Raw genomic sequence first — 18,812 nt, 5'->3', positions numbered from 1 at the left:
AAGATTGAGAACTGTGGTTGTGTTCTATTTAGGTATTTGCTCATTTTCAATAAATGGCAAATGTTGCATAATGACAAAAAGGTTGGCAGCCTCCAAAGCTAAACAATAAGTGGCAAAATCCCATCCCATAATCAGCCACCCCTTCATACCTTTCTTCTCTAGCCACTTATCCCTCAATCATCACAGACGAATTATAACACAAATTGAAACCCTTTCCTGGGAGAATTGCTGAAAAACCTTTGAGAAAGGAACATTAAACAGCTGGGGGAATGCAGCCATAGTAATTGTCATTACTTCTCCCAGAAACACAGCGTGGCAGTGGCAGGTATGGGTGGCAGCACAAAGAGTGTGTGTGCAGAAAAGGAGAGTGTGTGGGAAGGTTCGGTCTGATGCATCTGTAGCAGGCAGGCCAGTATTTGATGATAAACTGACCCACTGCTCCTGATGATTTAGGTTGTCTAGCCAAAACAAGCTGCTTTATAGCTTAATGTCTCAGCATGTCAATCTTTGTCCGCTTATCTGACACTTCTGTCAGACAACATCTGCCACTGTACAAACCACAGAAATCAATCAATAACACCTCTCTAACTTGTCAGAATCCATCAGATTATATGTTTTGTCTTTTTGACACCATTAAGACCTGCTAATCGTGATTACAGGGTAAATTTTTTCCGATTACCATGTAATTCATTATTCACACATTGACACTACATTGTCTCTTTTCCATTCCTGCCAAGTCCAATACCTTTGTTTCTTTTTGAGTGTGTTTCATTCTAAGGCAGTTGTAGTTGTCTTGTATGAACCTTTACAAATTGTCCAAATTGTCATCTCTAAGAGCTTCCCATCCAAGCGACAGCAGGTTATCCAGGAATCTTAAAACCCCAAATACTGTCCCATTAGATTAACCGTAAGCAATCAATTGTTGAACTGGTATCAAGATGTGGAATGAAGCTCTTATCCCAGATCACAAGGTGAATCATGAATCCTGATGTCTTACAGGAAGTGGACATGGACAAGATGATTACACAAATCTCAAAATTTAGGCATTTGCCATAAGCGATGGCTGAGGGCCTCAGCGACAACATGCCACTGTTTAGAAGACATTTAAAACAGAAAGGAGCTTTAAAGAAAGATGGCTAAAATGGCTAATATAGGTATTTTCTCTTTGTTTTAACTCCAGTGTTGGCAAGTTTGTCTTTTATTTTAGCTCAGCTGGAGAATGTTGGCTGGTTAGTAAGCTAGGTAAGGTTAGTGAGCTTGTGTTAGCTGGCTAGCATGTGTAAGCTAGTCTAAATCCAAATCTGAAAGTGAATTGATACAAATGAAGTTGTAAATGTCCCCCCTTTACCATGGTTTAAAAGTTGGCTTGTTGTGTCTTGGTTTGTTTGTTGAACAACTTATCATATATATGAATACAAACAACAAACACTTGTCGTGCAGATATGAAGTTGCTTAAAGGAATCATCTTCAAAACTCTCTTGGTGATGCTGTCAGGACAGTCTGACATGCCAACATGCTGTGTGCTATACACACTACAAACTGATGGTCAGCTGCTGAAAAGAATAGAAATGACAGAAAAGCTTATTACAAAAACAAATCCAGACAAACAATAAGCACCTGGAATGGTCTTAAAAGTCACATTGCTATCTGAGTCTCAAAGAAGACTAAAATGGATGCTTTTGAAACATATAGATATATAGATAAGTGATTTAAAGACTATATGAAGTAAGTATATCATATTATTAAGTACGAATGAACCATAACAATAATAAGCACTATTGTTATTGTTGTTAAGTCTGAAGCTCAAACATCACACTTCTATGATGTTTGGAGACTAACATGACTCTGGTGTTAAACTCTGGGAGGAATGTGATTACAGTGTAGGACATAAAGAAAATGGTACATAGAGTTGTCTGTATGCTTCCCATTTGCAGTAAACAATATGATTATTCTCCATAAAGTGATGCCATTTTCAGTAGGAAGTGCATCAGAGGTATGATGATGGATGGATGATTCATTATTAACTGCACCAGGATGATGACCCTCTGTTCCTGTTTTTGTCTAAATGTTGGAACTGATCTCTGGTGATTTTCTCATCACTTTTACTTCATTCCATTTCCAAAATATAATGTATTGTAATTGTGAGGAAGAAAAACCGGTGTTTTCTTACATATTTCACCTTGTGTTGGATGTCTCCCAGCAACACCACAATGTTCCAAGAAAACTGTTCAGATTGTTCAAACCTGAAAGAAAGTCAGCAAAGAAGAAATAGCCTCGTATGGCAACAGCTGTGTTCGGATAGGCCAGCTGTGTCAGTAGAATCAAAATGTGCTTATATAGTTTTGTTGTTGATATAACTGTTACTGTGTTTCTCTCACTGTGAATGGAGAGAACTGTACTGGGAATGGGAATTGACAACTTTCCGTAAACAGGTGTCTGTTGATGGGACGCAGACAGTGACAGCCCTTGTAAGGAGACACCATCAGCAACTCTCCGTCTTTTTTTTGAACTGTCGAAGCTGATATGAATTTAAAGCGATATAAGAAAGAAATGATAACCATCTAAATATGGAGCTACTTAGCCAGACGTCAAACACATGAGGTCATCAGTTATCTAAATTTCCCCTGCTAGGGGTAAAGACACTTCTATGCCTCAGCAAATATTGGTGTTCTGCTTTCTCAGTCCACACTCTATGGTAGATGCTAGTTGAGTGTGTATTTCACTGTGAAGATTTGCTTCAACACTTATGTGGCACATTGCATTAAAAAGGAAAATACTGTATGGGACAGGCTCATAAAGCAGATATTTACTCACATGCCTGCATATGAAATGGTCATTATGTACAGTACTTTAGACCGAAGACTGGCATATCTCAGTCCCCCTCCCCATCATTCTATTTAGGAAATCTTGTCTTTTCCTTTATCTGTATTTTTTGCATTATTTCCCCATCTTTTCCCATGTGCTCATTGCAGCCTGACATGAGTAAGCCGTTGCCATGGTTGCTCAGCTGAAGCAAAAAATGATAATTGTTTTTCTCCGCAGCACTGTGTAAATTATTAAAACACAGAGGGCACAAATGAGCTGCATGTGAAATAGGAAAGAGGTCAGACAGAATGAGGACTGATGGTTTTCTATATGTTTCACAGGTGTTTTTTTTTATAGTACTGTGGGTGTGTACGAGTCAGATGCTCTAGCAACCTGCCCAGGAACCTCTGAGGCTGTATCCTGTTCTGGGAATCTTTTAAGGAATACTCAGCATTCAACATCAACAGTGGGAGAGACCCATTTATGGATAGTGCAAGACCAAACAGAGGTGAGAAAAGAGCAAGCAAAAGGCAAAATGGTTTAAGCAACAAATTGCCTCAGTTTGTAACAAAGACACATTACTTTGCCTATTATGGTCTTTATCTTCATATTTTTAAAAGGTCATGCTCTTCCCTTCCTGAAGCAAAGTGTAGACCAATGAGCAAAGCAATCATTTTATTTAGTAATACATGTAAAAAAGAAGCCAACTCTGTTATACATATCACACAAAATATCCACATCCATGGAAAAGCATCAGTATCGGGCAATCCAAAACTACGTATAGAAATGATACTGATTTTCAAAGTGATATGTACATATTTTACATTTATTTGCCGATGTTGCAAAAACAATGGATATATGCAAGAAATCTGTTAATTTCTGTGATGTAATGCCTGGAATCAATAGAAATAGTACAGTGCAGATGTACACTTTTCACAAATAATCTGTTGCATGCACCTTGTATCAATTCAAACGATTTGGATTAACCTCAAATGTAGATCCTGCTGATGAGGTTCGAAATGGGTCAGGAAGGCGCTTGAAAAACAAACAAGACCTCTGCATGGAAAAACAATGTAATGTACGCAGCACCTTTGGACTGTCAGGTGAGAGTGGTGAGTTGGGAGACATTAGTTATATACAAGGACACTCAATCTATGTAAATAACTAATCAGCCCAAACTTATCCTTATAGGATAGTGAGACCAAATCTGAACTCTTTTCCACCACAGCATAAAGAACACCATATTTAACGCCAGCAAGTTAGCAGCAGCAGCATCATTCTTTAGGGTTGCTTCTCATCAGGAGGGAGAGACGCAGAGGGTTAAAGATGAAGTAGAGCTGGAACTTCTAATGTGATGATAATATAAACCACCAACTGCATGGAGCTGATTCAGAGAAGGAAGACAAAAGAGCCTTAAAAAACCTGTGGGAGAACACTTGACTTATTCAGAAAGACTCCACTGGAGAAAAGAAAATCCTTTGCAAAGTTCTTGTTTTATTATTAGATATTTTTATATAATATTTTATTAAATATGTTAAATTTGTTTGTTGGTTTCAAATTCCCATTTATGGTGGAGAAGAATTCTGAGAGGACCGGATTTTTATTTCAGCATTCGCATTACAAAACTATCCACTGTGTATTAAATATATATATGTATATACACAACATCATTCTGTATAAATAGTACTAGTGATCGAAACTAATAAACAATTTATTTTCTGTCGAAATACAAAGAAAAAAACAAAGATTCCACTACAAGTCAACTAGACATTAACTGATTTCATAGCACATTGGCAATACATTAGGCACCAATAAGGCCATCCATCTCCTTCACAATAAAGTTCCAAAGTGACACATATACTATCGAAATGTGAAAAATATACGCGGCGTCAATCTGTGTGTGTGTGTGTCTGTCTAACATGATGGTACGGCATCATATAGCATAGACAGATTGGACAGTGGAGGTGCCTGTAAAAAAACAATAATAATCTGATCCAGACCACAACCATTAAACTCTGCTTTCTACCAGCTGCCTAACAATAGAACAAGCAGTAGACTGGTTGTTGTCAATGGTAGAGCGGATAGATTCTGATGATCATACAAGAAAAATATCACTTTTGTACAATACTCCAAAATGTCCACACGTTGCAATTACACATCACTGCCAGCAGGGTACTCTAGCATCGAGACTCCACATAGTCTTCATCTGCTGGAGGCCTGGTTTTTATATCGTAGTGCAAATCCTCCTCATCCGAGTCCTGAAACAAGACAGACAGACAATTAATCAGACAGCTGGAGTTGCACACAGATGCGCAAGTATCACGTATAGACAAGACGTACAGAAACCCCCTTTGAAAAACAAAAATCTATATTTTATAAACCCTCAAGTCGTGTTGTCAGACATGTAAAATTTACTTGGTGAAACAGATCTTGCAGACATGTCTCAATAAGTTATTCATAAAGAGGAAGAGACAGTGTGGTTTAATGCAGCGTGTACAGTACCATCAGATACAGCTCACAGCATGTCGCCCCCTTTTCCTTGGTCCTCGGTGGCACGTTGCCATATTCCTCTCTGGTGAATGCAGAAAGAACAGCGGAACAGGTTAGGGATGATAATAATCACACACTTGATCATTCTAATGGAATTCTGACACTGTTTTTAACATTTCGGGATTGGTCTGAATGTGAAAAAATAAATGGCGTACTATCGAAACTCATTTGAATTCAATTATGGAATGATGTTCCCATGCGTCATAGAGTTGATGTCAGACCTTGTTGGTCGTTATTCACAGTAGTTTTCTGAATTTCTCTTGTATTGAGTTTGAAGTGAACAAGCTCGTGATAGAAAAATGTGTATGATTCATTAGATTCATTGATCAGATTCAACAGAAAAAAACGTAAAACTACAGAATGTTAACTGTATTTTTTATGATATATGAGTTTACCTTTTAGTAATGCATTTTTTTATTATTAATTAATTAATTTTTGCTATTTTTTCAAATTCAAAAAATCTTAATTAAACATTACAAAATAAATTTAGTATGCTTTATACATTTATTTTACTTAATTAGCATCATTTCAGACTCCATATGCAGTGTTTCCTATGTATTATATTGTCCCAACAATGGGGATGTACTTTGTTTTTTCTCCGTATTATAACGGTGAAAAAGTCAATACAATTCCAACTATCCACCCAACGTCAAACCACAAGGTTAACCAAGAGCAAGCAGTTGATTAGAGTTGAAGTCTGCCACCCTATAAGCAGTTTTTACAGCTCAGCTGTGATCCTATTTGTATCCTCCAGTGCTGCCCTCCACACTGATTCATGGCACCTCTAGACTCTCCCAGAATCAAAGCCTTAACTCAAACTTAAATTCTTGTTTAAACCTCATCAAATTAGCAACAGAGGCAGATCTATAACCACCTAAAATCCTGCAATGACTATCATTAACCCCGAGAAAAACCACAGCAGTGATTGGATGAATAAATCTACTGACCCCTCGGTGACCTCTATGGGCGACCTGTAGGCCTTTGATTGGCTGCGTGGCTCCTTGTGACAGAACATTCGTCCAATCAGAATCAATGTGATGAGACCAGAGGGGAGGAGGATGAAAGCGAGGAGGACTGCAACATCAGAGAAGCGTACGCTGGGCGCTGAGGAGGAGTGACATTAGATACACATTAACAACTAACACACATACAAGATGCTCCCCTCACATACATTAGCTTTTATTCCACAAACAAGCGCATACACACCATTTAAGGACATATAATGGAAAGAGTGATTACTTCTTACAAATGTAATGGTGGGAACTATGACAACCACTGAGTAACAAAGGTTCTAACCCCTGAATGGAGGCATCTTCATTAATCTCACACTGGATAAACACCAGTGACTACATTGTGCAATGTGAATTTATGTCGCCAACATTTGCATCAGCTAATAAATTTGGGTAAAATCAAATTTAATGAAGCCCCTGCCTCTTACCGTTTACAGTCTGCTGACAGCAGAAGCAGGTTAACGCTGTATATGAATGAGTAATCGTGGCTCACATTAAGACGTGGCTTATACAAAACACAAAATAGATGTCTGGATTTAGCTGCCATCTAAAAATATGCATCCTGGAGCAGAATTTACAAGTGAGAATAAACGAAAGGAGAAGGCTCACATTCAGCCCCGCATCTACATATACACGTGTACAAATGGGCAAAGCTAGATGTGCGGGGTAAAAACAGGATACGTGCTGTGACGGAAGAGGGTTTCAAGTGTGGAGAAATTATACGCTGTATGTCTGAGGAGCTAAATTAGAAGGGAATGGATTGAGCAATCTGGGTTGAGATATGAGAAAAGACACATTAGTGCTCACTGTACTCGGATTTCTGTCTGTTCGGTGATTAAGGAGAAAATCTGAGAACAATATACACAATGTATAAATAGGATTCCATCACTCACAGAATAGACAGGACTCACTCAGTTGGAGCAGAAGAGGGGAGGGCGTTGCTTACACCCATTCTACAATACATGCTCGAGTAAATTCATTTGCAATAGCATAATGAAGTCCTGTTGCTCAGAGTATACCGGCGTTCATTATGTCAATTTCAATCCAATTATGATGTTTATGCAATTAATGCCTTAATTGGAGTAGAATCAAAGTGTATGTAAATGTACAATCTGTGAAGAGGTGTGTGTGTGTGTGTGTGCCCCGTCTTACCCTTGGGTGCGACGGTGAGTACGGTGTGTGAAGTTGGAGAACCGTGGACGTCAGGAGGGTTTCTGACCGAGCATGTGAACGTCCCGTTATCGTTCAGCGTGGCGTTTACCAGAGCGATGGAAGCGTCGCCACGTGCCGGTGTTCCCTGCCACCGGATACGACCACCAAACTGACCATCGGTGGGTGGGAATGCCCGTGAGGAGAAGTGGAAAAACTGTAAGGGGAAGAAGATAGGGTGGAAATAAGTTGCATTTTATTTTATGTAAGGCGAGCAATTGAAAGCAAAGCAGGACATCTCAGAGCATCTAGAGGAGCAGACTCTTCCCACTCAGAACACTCCTGTTATACCATCAAACGCAGCAATGGCGTCTATTCACTCACTAACTCATAGTGGTTAATGCAACACGGGTTTCTGTAAAAGCCGTGAGCTGCAGTCAGTGTTTTTTTTTAAAGTGAACATATACGTGATTAAATTTAATTTGACTTTGTACCCAATGACTCATTTCACACCCACAGCTGCTTTGATTTGCCTTATTAGACCTCTTCTCTGGTGTGTGTGTGTGGGTGTGTAACTAACTGTTGTACCTGTGAAGGTTGCATAACATATTGCCGTCAACGCTATTGATCATTTACTATCACTAACAAATGACTTTAGTAATATATGGGTACTGTTTCTTTGTCACACATAGAAGCTTTATGTGTGACTTGACTTTTTTCTCTTTATATATATTTATTCTCAGGCTGTGGTGTGACTGGGGAGGAACCCATGATCCTGGATGGCTTCAGTGATTGAAGTTAACAGAATAGGTGAGCTTTTCTGCCTCAGAGAGGAGAGTGTTAGGTTATGAAAATGGCAGTCCCACATCAATTGATGTTTAGTCACATCAGAGCCTCAGCAGCTCAATAAGGTGCTGCTGTAATTGACAGGTGTCTCCGAGGGGGCAGCATTACTCCCAAATCAGAGTTATCATTTTTGCTTCAGGCATCGTGTCTGAAGCAACAGGTGGTGGTGGATATAAGGCGGTAGGACATTTTCATGTGGAAATATTGTCTACAGCAGAGTGAAGCATAATCCATCTCTCAATATAACATTTGACTGAGTGAAAAGGCTAATAAGTATGTATGGATTAGTGTGTGGATACATTTTGTGTATGTGCACCGGTGTAATCAATAGGAAACACCCATTTGTTTGCAGTAGCAACTTCAATCCCTTCAGTACTCCTCACACACATCCTTCCAAGCACAGCATCAGGAGTTTAAATGTGCTTGTGTGATATGATTCAATATGCAATAAAGTCTGTTTCTCACAGAACGTGCACCAGGAGTGTGGAGTTTAAAACAAGGCTCTCCCTGAAGAAGCTACATCTATCATTGATCAGTGCTGGTAAAGTCAACCTGGTCAGTCTCTTTTCAAGAATATAAATCAAATATGGAAATTAATATTACATTATTCAATTATGCATTGCAGGTTAGAGTAGGCAGGAGAAACCAAGAGAGAGCCCCGCAGTACATGTAACTTAATCTGGACTCCTTCTAATATCCATTATAATGCACTAAATCAATACAAGGTAGCACCAATGTACCCTCTGGCAGAGGGTAATTTGAAGTGAGGGGGTGGGGCACGTGTGTGTATGTGTGTGTGAGGGAAGGTCCGTGACTGAGCAGTGTAAGTGTATATAAGCATTGTTCTTCAGACAGACATTGGATTTAAGGGTCCCAGGTTTGAGCCATTGTAAATAAGGCTAGTAGCATCTGTTGTGTTGCATCATCAGTAGCTTTTGATGCACATCCAGAGGAAGATGCACTGTGTAATGATGTCTTACACCAAAGAAGCTAAATTACTTTACTAATACTTATCATAATCATTTTCATTATATAGAACAAAGTGAAGTTATATTACAATAGGTTGTGTGTTTCCATAGCAAGAAGCTGATTGCAGAGATGAAGATCTGCTGAGCAGGGAGAGGCTGTGTCTGGTTATCTCGTTTCAAATTCAGATTCAGAAACACCTTAAACATTAAACCAAACAGGCACGAGTCCAAGTAAGATGGCCAATTATTACTCCACCTGACTGCATCTTTTTGGAGCTTCAAGAGCTAAAATGCCCACTGATCTAATCAAGAAGCCTAGTTTATACAATTTGCAGAATAAGATCAGCGCCATATCGGCATCACCCCGACACTAACAGCAGAGTAGAAGGCCCTTATCGATTTCACTGTGAAATGAATCCAACTAGTTCATCCCTTTCCTGGGTAACAGACCCAAATACTACAGGAGAGGAAGATAGTTAACTTTATACCTATTATTATTACTATTCCCTACACACACACACACACTCTTTCACTCACTCAAGATTCATTCTAAGATATCCTGCATACAGAAAAACGGGAAAGGAAAGATGTCCCCCCTCCAATTCCATTGTCTGATTTAAATGTAATCAATAAATCCATTCGTTAAAATTAAATATTGATAGACACCAATAATAAATTAACATCATCAATGCAGTACTAGTTTCTGATGCAGTTGCGTGACTTCTCCAACATTATACTGTATACAACCCAGTATGTACATTTATTGTAATGCTCAAACATAACAGAAATAGTATCGACACATTTGATAACTGCTGATTTATAAAAGAAGATAAATGTAAAATATGTACATTGTGACAATATATGTAAAAAGAGAATATAAATGCAAAATATGCAACGTTTGCAAAATACCTGTACAATGGAAATGTGGAAATGATGTATAGAATGTCAATTTGTTTTGTAAAATTTACAAAAGTAATAATCTAACACTTAATTACAAACATTTTGGCCTATATTTTGATCGGAAGAAAACTTGCATATGGTTTATAACCTTTACAGTTTACACACTAGTAACAATGTCAACAAGGCTTGCTTTATATAACCCCCAAATAAAAATCCTCACGTACAAATAGAATCACCTGAACAATCAGTGACTGCGATACCACTTTATGCTTTTACAGCCCAGATACTGTCTGGGTTGAATATTTGCGAGGGACTCAGGCAAGCTCGGCCTTTTCCCTCTCCACTGTGTTTCACCCACGAATGATCATTTAAGGAGTTGGCAAAGCTCTATTTACATAAACCAAGCTTGAAGTGGCAACTCCATTAGAGTCGGCACAGTCTGGAAACAAACCCAATGACACTGTTGAGCTCATGAGCAATAAAGCAACACTGCCAAGTTTTGTTTTAAAGCTACAAGAGAAGATTTTGAAAACACGAACTTTGACTGAATTGCATACGAAAACAAGCAAAGTTAACAACTCTAACCTAACTTATAGTTTAGATCTCTATCACAAGACAGCGTATTATTCCCCAAGAATTCAATTTCCAGATATTAAAATGATCCAATTACCACCGGCTTTCACTTCCTCTAAAAGTACAAGCTACGGAATTAATCCTCATCAAAACCGAGGTAATTATGCGAGCCACTGAAGCACTGCAGCAATTCTGACTGACACTAAAGCTTGGCAGCAAAATGATATTTCTGATGGAGCTTTTCACATGCTTATTCATGGTCTTCCCCCCCTCCCCCCCGGCTGATATACGGCCGGGGGACAGACAGGACAATAAACCAGCCAAAACTGCTAATGAAATTGGATGGAGAGTAAATGAAGCCTTCGAAAGAGAAATACAAACTCTCAATCTCAGTTCCGTCTATGGACCTAATCAAGAAACTGCTGCGTGTTATTATTTATGCGCGAGTTTTTTTTTTTGGGGGGGGGGGGGAACAAGTTTGGGCGGGCTGAGAGGGAAAATATGGGCCCTGCCTTGTTTCTCTCACGTTGTAGGTGACACACCTAACCCGAGTGGCTTTGTGTGACACGATATCTGCTGACTGGGACAGATTTGCATTATAACACTGAACACGCAACGTAACACACCCCGATTCCCGTCGCCCTCCCGCCCTCCCTCCCTCCCTCCCCTACTACAACTTAATGACTAAACCAACAGCACTCCATATCAGCAGAGCCACAAAACATTAGCTTCCACTTAACTCTGAGTGCTCCTATAGGAAATGATGGCATACAGTTGCAAATACCACACTCTATAGATTCCCATGCTACAAATGGGATTACATGCAACCACACTTGATGGCTATTTCCAAGTCCAAATGGAGCGGCTTAAATTATGTGGTAGATCTTAGTGGATTGGTCAGTGAAACTGGACCCAGAATGCACAGGGGTTAGAGGGCTGAGTGCAGTTATGGGTTGTGATACATACATTTAGAACAAGACCGCAATACCACCGGAGAGAAACAGCATTAAGGGTTCTGACCAAGCCAGGGTTTCCTCTGGATTTATACAAGAGCGGGGGTTCAAACGCAAAGGGGAAGACAAAAAGACGGGGTTTTTTGCAAGCTAAAAGTGGTTTTGAAGCTAGATTTTCCCACTCCATGACGATAGGTTTGCAGTTCCGTCCCTGTAACAATGTTATTCTAGTGGGTTGCACTGGCCGGGCAGTTCAGATAACAATGTTCAATATCCATGTAAAGCACAAAGATAAGCAAACATCTTGTGTTTGTACAGTTGGAGCAATAAAATGTCACCTGTGCAACGCCTACACTCTGATATCGAGCATTTCTAATACAATGCAAAGAATGTACTGATGCAACGAGTGCCATGCTATTGATTTAAACTTGCTCTTGTGTATTATTGATTCAGTAAGTATGTGGTACAGTCATGGGGTGAACATTGCTGTGTCAATAAGATTGACCAAAAAAAAGGTGAAAAGCCATAAATCTGCAACCAAAGCAAAGCCTCACTTTTGCAATTTAGCATTGGAGGAATGTATTAGTATTATTATTGATCCTGCAAATACCGGATAAACAAAGTAATCGATTTATATGCTTAAGTTCTATGTGAGAGTATAAAAAAATGAAATCCAGTTGTGAGAGTAGTGACGGATAAATGTGTACTCACAGTCTGTGGTGGTCCTCCAGTCTGTGGCCTGTAAGACCAGTCCACAGACATCTTGCTGGTGGGCCGACTGGTCGAGACAAATGTGCAGGACAGCGTGACAAGATCCCCTTTAGATGCATGGAGCTCTGCTGGGGTCGTCACTGTGATGGAGAGGACTGGGGAGGTGGCTGGATTTGAGAAGAGCAAGTGGTGATAGACAAGAGAGCAGAGTAACAGAAAAGGACAGAAAAGAGGAAATAAAAAGGTTTAATTGTACATTTAATTCTTACTTATTTGTAGTAAACAAAGCACATGATGACATCTGGACAGATAGTAAAGTGCAAAGTACTCAAAAAGGTGACTGGAGTAACTGGATTTGACGGATCTGTCCAGGTAGTTTGAGATAAAGAAGTATGTGTCCGTGTCCCTCCAGATGGTTTTAACTGTTATTGCTTTGTTGAGAATGCCAAGGGAGCAACGACATGGGGAAAGATATTTATGAGCTGCTCAGCTGTAGCCGCGAACAAAAACTGAACAGAGGGCTCATCTGTGGGGAGACATGTCATATCCTCAACTTAATTGGTAGAAGGGTTTCATTAAATAAATCCTTTCAATAAGCCAAAGTCTCTGTTGACTTCCATAACAACTCAGCAGAGATCTAAAGACACAGCCTGCCCGCACGCCAAGCTATCCCAATGCTCACAAACAAATCTCCCAAAGAGATTAACACACATCTATGCTGCTCTATTCCCTCTTTCAGCATTTATTTACGCCAACAAGGGTTGTATGTGTAAGTGTGTTGTCAGACACAGTTACTTAGGCCATTATGGCAGATTCATTACCTTGCACCTGTACCTGTATCAGTGTGTATCAGTAAACACAGCATGCAACAACTGTGCCAATTTGCCACAGAAGGTCAACATCAAAGTCTGTGACCAATCCATTATCTCTTAACACGCATAATATGTGAAACCTCCTGCATATGGAAACGCTGGAGACATTCAAATATTACATTACTGAAGCAAAGGCCTCAAAAAGCCTGACCATCAGCAAATATTACTGATCTTAGATCGACACTGTTGATTCCTTTAGAGAACCAAATAAGTATGAAAGGGTAATGTTTATCCCATAAAGTGATAGATTCTAATGGATTTAGCTTGGAAAGACCTTAGGTTGCGTATGTCAACAACATCAACATAGTGATTCCTTCATAAACGCAGTAGGTCTTGAAAGTTAAACTGAGCCGATAAATTAAAGTAGCAGCACAATAGCAGCCATCTTGATCATGATTCATGGATATTAAAGAGGAAGCTAATAGATTGGGTGTTGTCAATCAATGTGCACAGTGGTGCTGGCAGCTAAAGAAAAAGGTGAGTGGGTAAGCTTGTTTACAACATTAATAGTTGACATTAAAGGTTGCAAATGTTTCAACAAATACACCCTTACATGAAAATAACATGTTTTTGTCCCATTTAATTTCCCCTATTGGTCACAGTTCAACCAAAGCTAACAAGGAAAAGTCACCAACTGCAAAATGCCAAACATATAAACCACATGTTTTCATTCAGTAATTGATTTTAAAGTAAACTATTGTTCTTCTAGTGATGCAAATGAATTCACCAGCAAAACTGCTCTTATCTTTCCTCCTGCGGCAGAAGCTCAGTCTTTCACTGGGGCACAAAAGGAGCCATGTTTCTACTGCACCACAATAAGATAGTGCAATGAGCTGCCTGCGTTCCTGCACGCCTGTAGCCCTGGTTCGTCATGATTATGGTCTGTTCCTCTGTGCACTCAGGCAGCGAGCAGACTTGTAGGCTATTCTGCCTTTAAAAGCCGTAACCTGAAATAAAACCATTACTATCTCCATTTATTGTGGGATTAACTACGTGTCAGCAGAAATCGGTGAGGCGTTCACCGACTTCGGGGGTACTTTTTGTCCGAATAGTATCACTTCGTCTTCCTGGAAAGTTGATATTTATGTGTCCACCGAAACCAGGCGACATTGCAGACCGGTTTTGTTACAATTCTGGTAGATAAATAGACCGTGGAAAGTTATTGTTTGTCTTTGTAGAGAGCTGTGCTTATCTGTCTTGTTTGTTGAACTATGGTCGGACTTTTCACACACATCCAGTGGCTTTGAAAATGAAGCACGTTGACTGAAGAAATTGATTAAAACAATAAAACAACGCCGAATTAGGATGATTTTGTTATATTTCTGAATTAACATGCGTCTCTACTGTGTTTATTAGCTCACAAACATATTCGAGCAGACATATCTTTTTCTCCATTACCAAAGCGGAGCGGAGCGAGCTCAGGCCTGTTTACTCACCAAAACAAGCGACCCAGTACAGCAACAAAACGACATTCAGAGTTGTATTCCTGCGGTGCAATCCGAACATTTTCGACCTGAAAACTGGTTTGCGACGCAAACGATGAGGGAAAAAAAGAGGGTAATGTTACGTCAATATTTCGGTGAATTTCCTCCCATAGTCCGTTCTGGTCATGACTCAGTCTTTCCGTCTGCGTACAGGAGGCACTGAAATCCTACCTGACAAACAGGTGTATCAGGAAGTGGAGCTGCTGCTGCTGCTGGGAGCTCCAGTCTTAACTATGGCTACTTTAAATGTTACATAAAGTACAACATTAGAAATATAACCTAATGGAGGATCAACGTAATTATATCGAAAGACAATAAAGGTTATTTTACTGTAGGAGACAATAACGACTTTATAGTGGGATAGTGGTAAAATTGAAATGTGCCTTTTTAAAGAGGCACAGGTTGAAACAGACAAATAAAAAATCAATGATTGATTGATTGATTGATTGACTGACTGACTGATTGATTGATTGATTGATTGATTGAGGGTAGGGTGAGCCTAAAATTGCATATTCTGAATGTAGGTCATGTTTTAATTATGTTTTTACTTTAGTATATTTATAGTATAGTAGGAAATATAACACATTTAGGCCTCATATGACCTCTCTGTGTCAGGGCCCGTCTCCTAGATCTTTCCGTTATCTCTGCAGCCAGCTTCTGTATAAATCCATGGGTGTTCCATTGGGATTTTCCTGCTTTTCCAAGCGTATTCCTCCACCATCTCATCCCCAAAGGTCCTGTCTTTAATGTTGTAATTATCTCTAATGGGAGAGAGTATTTGTTTTTCCAGCCGTTGCTCTAGTTAAAATCTGGTGTAATGATTATCTCTCTCGCCACATGTTTGTGTAAAGTCCTTTGAAGTTTATTTATGCCTGTATTTGGTCTAGATTGTCAGTTACATCCTGACATCCATCTGGTCTGCCAGGAGCATTTCCGAAAAATTCAAAACAGCGATGTTGTAGTCATGTTGGAGGAGATCCCTAGGAGGAGTACCAGCGTTCTCTCTCACTCTGGGGTTTGGGAGCCGTGTGTCACTATATGATTCAGTGAGCTAACAGAAATAAAGGGTATATAGACATTTTATGGGTGTGCAAGCAGAGAGGCAAAGCAATATTAAAATTAAAAATTAAATGTACAAACTAAATGATCTCCTGTGTGTTCAAGAAATATAAATTATAATTTTGCCTTAAATATTGCTGCAAGAGTGTGAAAGCTTGACAGGAATGTTTATTCACTAAGGGCTGACTAAGGCGTTTCGGTATGAAAAGGAAAAAAAAAAGAAATTAACCGAAAAGGGAAAAGGGAATCAATTATAATAACATTTCTAATTTAATACAACTAATTTGTCTCAGATAGTACAAAGTCATGTTCACACATAAGATCTTCCCAGTAATTACTTTTGTCTAGTTAATTAACCCTTGACAGAGATCCAGAAGGGTTATTTTTACAGATATAAGGCTGCAGTTTTATATCTATTTATATTAATCGGCTGCCCGCTTTGTTTATATTAGATGAGATGCAAAATTAGATTTCATCGACATTCACTGACAGAATATAAGGATGTTGGAAATTATAGGTTTCATGTTCTCTGAGTCCATTCACAAGCACAGTGTTTGTATTGTTTCTGTACAATGTTGACAATATTATATAACAGTTCCCACCCAGAGGCAGGAATTCCCTTTCTTTGTCTAAATAGGCGCTGAGTTACAGTGCTTACCTGAGACGGTTCACAAATTCACCGTTTCACAGTGTTGCATTGCATTTACTACATTATATAATCTGCTTTACTTTGACAGAGATTCCAAATCCTCCATTGTAAGACTGTCAAAATCTTACATCCAACTTACCTGGGTACATTTGCACACACAGCAAGTTATTGTCTTATGTATTGTGTGTGTGAATACAGGACTCTCTGTGTAGCTCCGGTAATCTGGGTTGGGTTTCATCTAAAATCTTCACAGTGAATGCTCCCCGCTTACCGACTCTGCTTTTCTGGCGACATTAGTCAACAAGGGAATGGTTCTTCTGTTGTCAACACTGGTGGGAACTAATAAAGGTGATTTAAATTGGTAGGACCAGATGGTGTATCTAGACGTTATCCCTCAGCTGAGTACGTGAGAGGCCTTTTGGACATCTCATCGCTTTTTATGCGCTACATGTGTGCTGTTGAATAGTTGATGAAAGGTGGTGACTTATACAGTTCAATACCTTTGTCTCTTGAAGGTTACACATGTTGAGATACATATTTAACTGATACTCACAGACTTCGTATTAAGGTAGCTGGTTCTCACACCAGTGAAAGGAAAGTATGTCAACACTACTCGTCACTAGCAAGTATGGCCAACTCTCTATCTATAGAATGAATGGATGAACATATTGAGTTTCAGTGTAGATATTGTACAGCGTGTGTGTGTGTGTGTGTGTGTGTGTCTGTCTGTCTGTCTGTCTGTCTGTCTGTCTGTCTGTCTGTCTGTCTGTCTGTCTGTCTGTCTGTCTGTCTGTCTGAGGAGTTTTAGTACAATAGTTATGTCTAATGTACTGAAGTGCAGTCAAAAACTAAGGCGTATAATAACATTCCAGTAGAATGACTTGTTTTCTCCCTCTGTAACCTACTAAGCCAAGCCCATGTTTGTGTGAGTGAGTGAGTGTGTGTGCGCGTGATGAAATACAGTGCCTGGCCGAATTGCTGTGCCAAGTCAATCCCGTCTAAATGTGCGGAATGCAAACCACCACGAGACAGAGAGGGAGGAAGGCTGAGAACAAGTGAGAAAGATGAAGACAAAGAGAGAGGGCGGGAGGTGGAAGAGGTGACACATTATTTCCATTTCCATAATCAAGGCCCACGTTACATTATTTCTGAAATGCTTCACGTGAGAAGCAATAATAAATTGATCGTGGGAGATAATGGCTTATTCCGTTAGTCATTACCAGGGAGTGATTTAGAAAACCTGTCCCAAGAGTCTGGATCCCATAACCTGCTATCACTTGTACAGTGCATTACACGCTGATGAAGATCAACTCTATAGGTCTGCACTCACTCTGTTATAACACATTATATTATGTGATGAAGACGTTTTATTTATGTATTTATTGCCTTCCTGTCCCCTAAACCTGTGTTGTTCTCTAATGATTTTGATTTTCCTATCATTCCTATCATTCCTTTGGAAACCTCAAGAGCAGAACACACATGAACAGACATGAACCGAGACAAACCTGGACTTGTTCAAACACACAATTCACTGACATAGAGACTATAATTAATACAATATTTGTTCTGGATCTGGCCCTGCAATTATCAAAGATGTGTCAGTTACTCTACATGTTATGTTGATTTCAAGTATGTCTTCTACTTATCCATGCATATAATACTATACAGTGTTCAAAAGATTGATCACCAGTGGACTTTTTAGTTTTTTTTTTATGGTGAACCAAGGATTGTTGCAACAAAATTGAACAATCAGAGGAAGAGGCCCTGAACATGTTATGTGTTGGAGTCATTTGGAAGCTTATCTCTGAGCTCTGCAAGTGGATTTCCCTGCAGTCTTGTTAATAAATAGAGATTATCTGGAGAAACGGTTGTCCTGGAATTTGTTCATCATCAGCCTTTCTCTACAACAAAAATGTAATTATTTATCTTGTATAAATAGATTTGTCTCTCTCTCTGTCTCTCACCTACCTCCTCCCTCTTTTTAGTCTTATCCTCTGCACACATCCACAGAAACACACCCGCACAAAAGCTCTGTCAGTCAGTAACCAAAGCTACACCCAGTAGGGATAGACTTTGATCAATGCACACACACACACTCTCTCATACACACGCACACAAACACACACACAGAGCCTCACCATTAACAATGCTAACATATTCACAGTCATGACCAATCTCACCAAACACAAACATAGGTCACAAAGGCACGCATAACCATTTTTCGCCTGCAACCATTGAAACAATGCACATGCACATGATAACATACGAGAAAACAAACGGGGG

General features: G+C 39.5%; 1 protein-coding gene across 1 annotated transcript; it reads right to left on the bottom strand.

Moving 5' to 3' along the window:
• Positions 1-3,463: 3,463 nt before the first annotated feature.
• Positions 3,464-15,006, bottom strand: mpzl3 (myelin protein zero-like 3). The gene is made up of 6 exons (XM_076144197.1): positions 14,774-15,006; positions 12,466-12,632; positions 7,518-7,731; positions 6,303-6,459; positions 5,308-5,377; positions 3,464-5,063 (listed from the first exon to the last, which is right to left on the bottom strand). The coding sequence occupies exons 1-6, from the start codon at positions 14,841-14,843 to the stop codon at positions 4,983-4,985; spliced, it is 759 nt and encodes a 252-aa protein (XP_076000312.1). The 5' UTR covers positions 14,844-15,006; the 3' UTR covers positions 3,464-4,982.
• Positions 15,007-18,812: the final 3,806 nt, after the last annotated feature.

The sequence above is a fragment of the Genypterus blacodes genome, unplaced genomic scaffold, assembly GCF_046128005.1.
Source record: "Genypterus blacodes isolate CSIRO-AG114 ecotype Tasmania unplaced genomic scaffold, CSIRO-AGI_Gbla_v1 ptg000003l_1, whole genome shotgun sequence".
NCBI lineage: Eukaryota > Metazoa > Chordata > Actinopteri > Ophidiiformes > Ophidiidae > Genypterus > Genypterus blacodes.
This window is presented reverse-complemented; position numbering and strand designations above follow the sequence as displayed.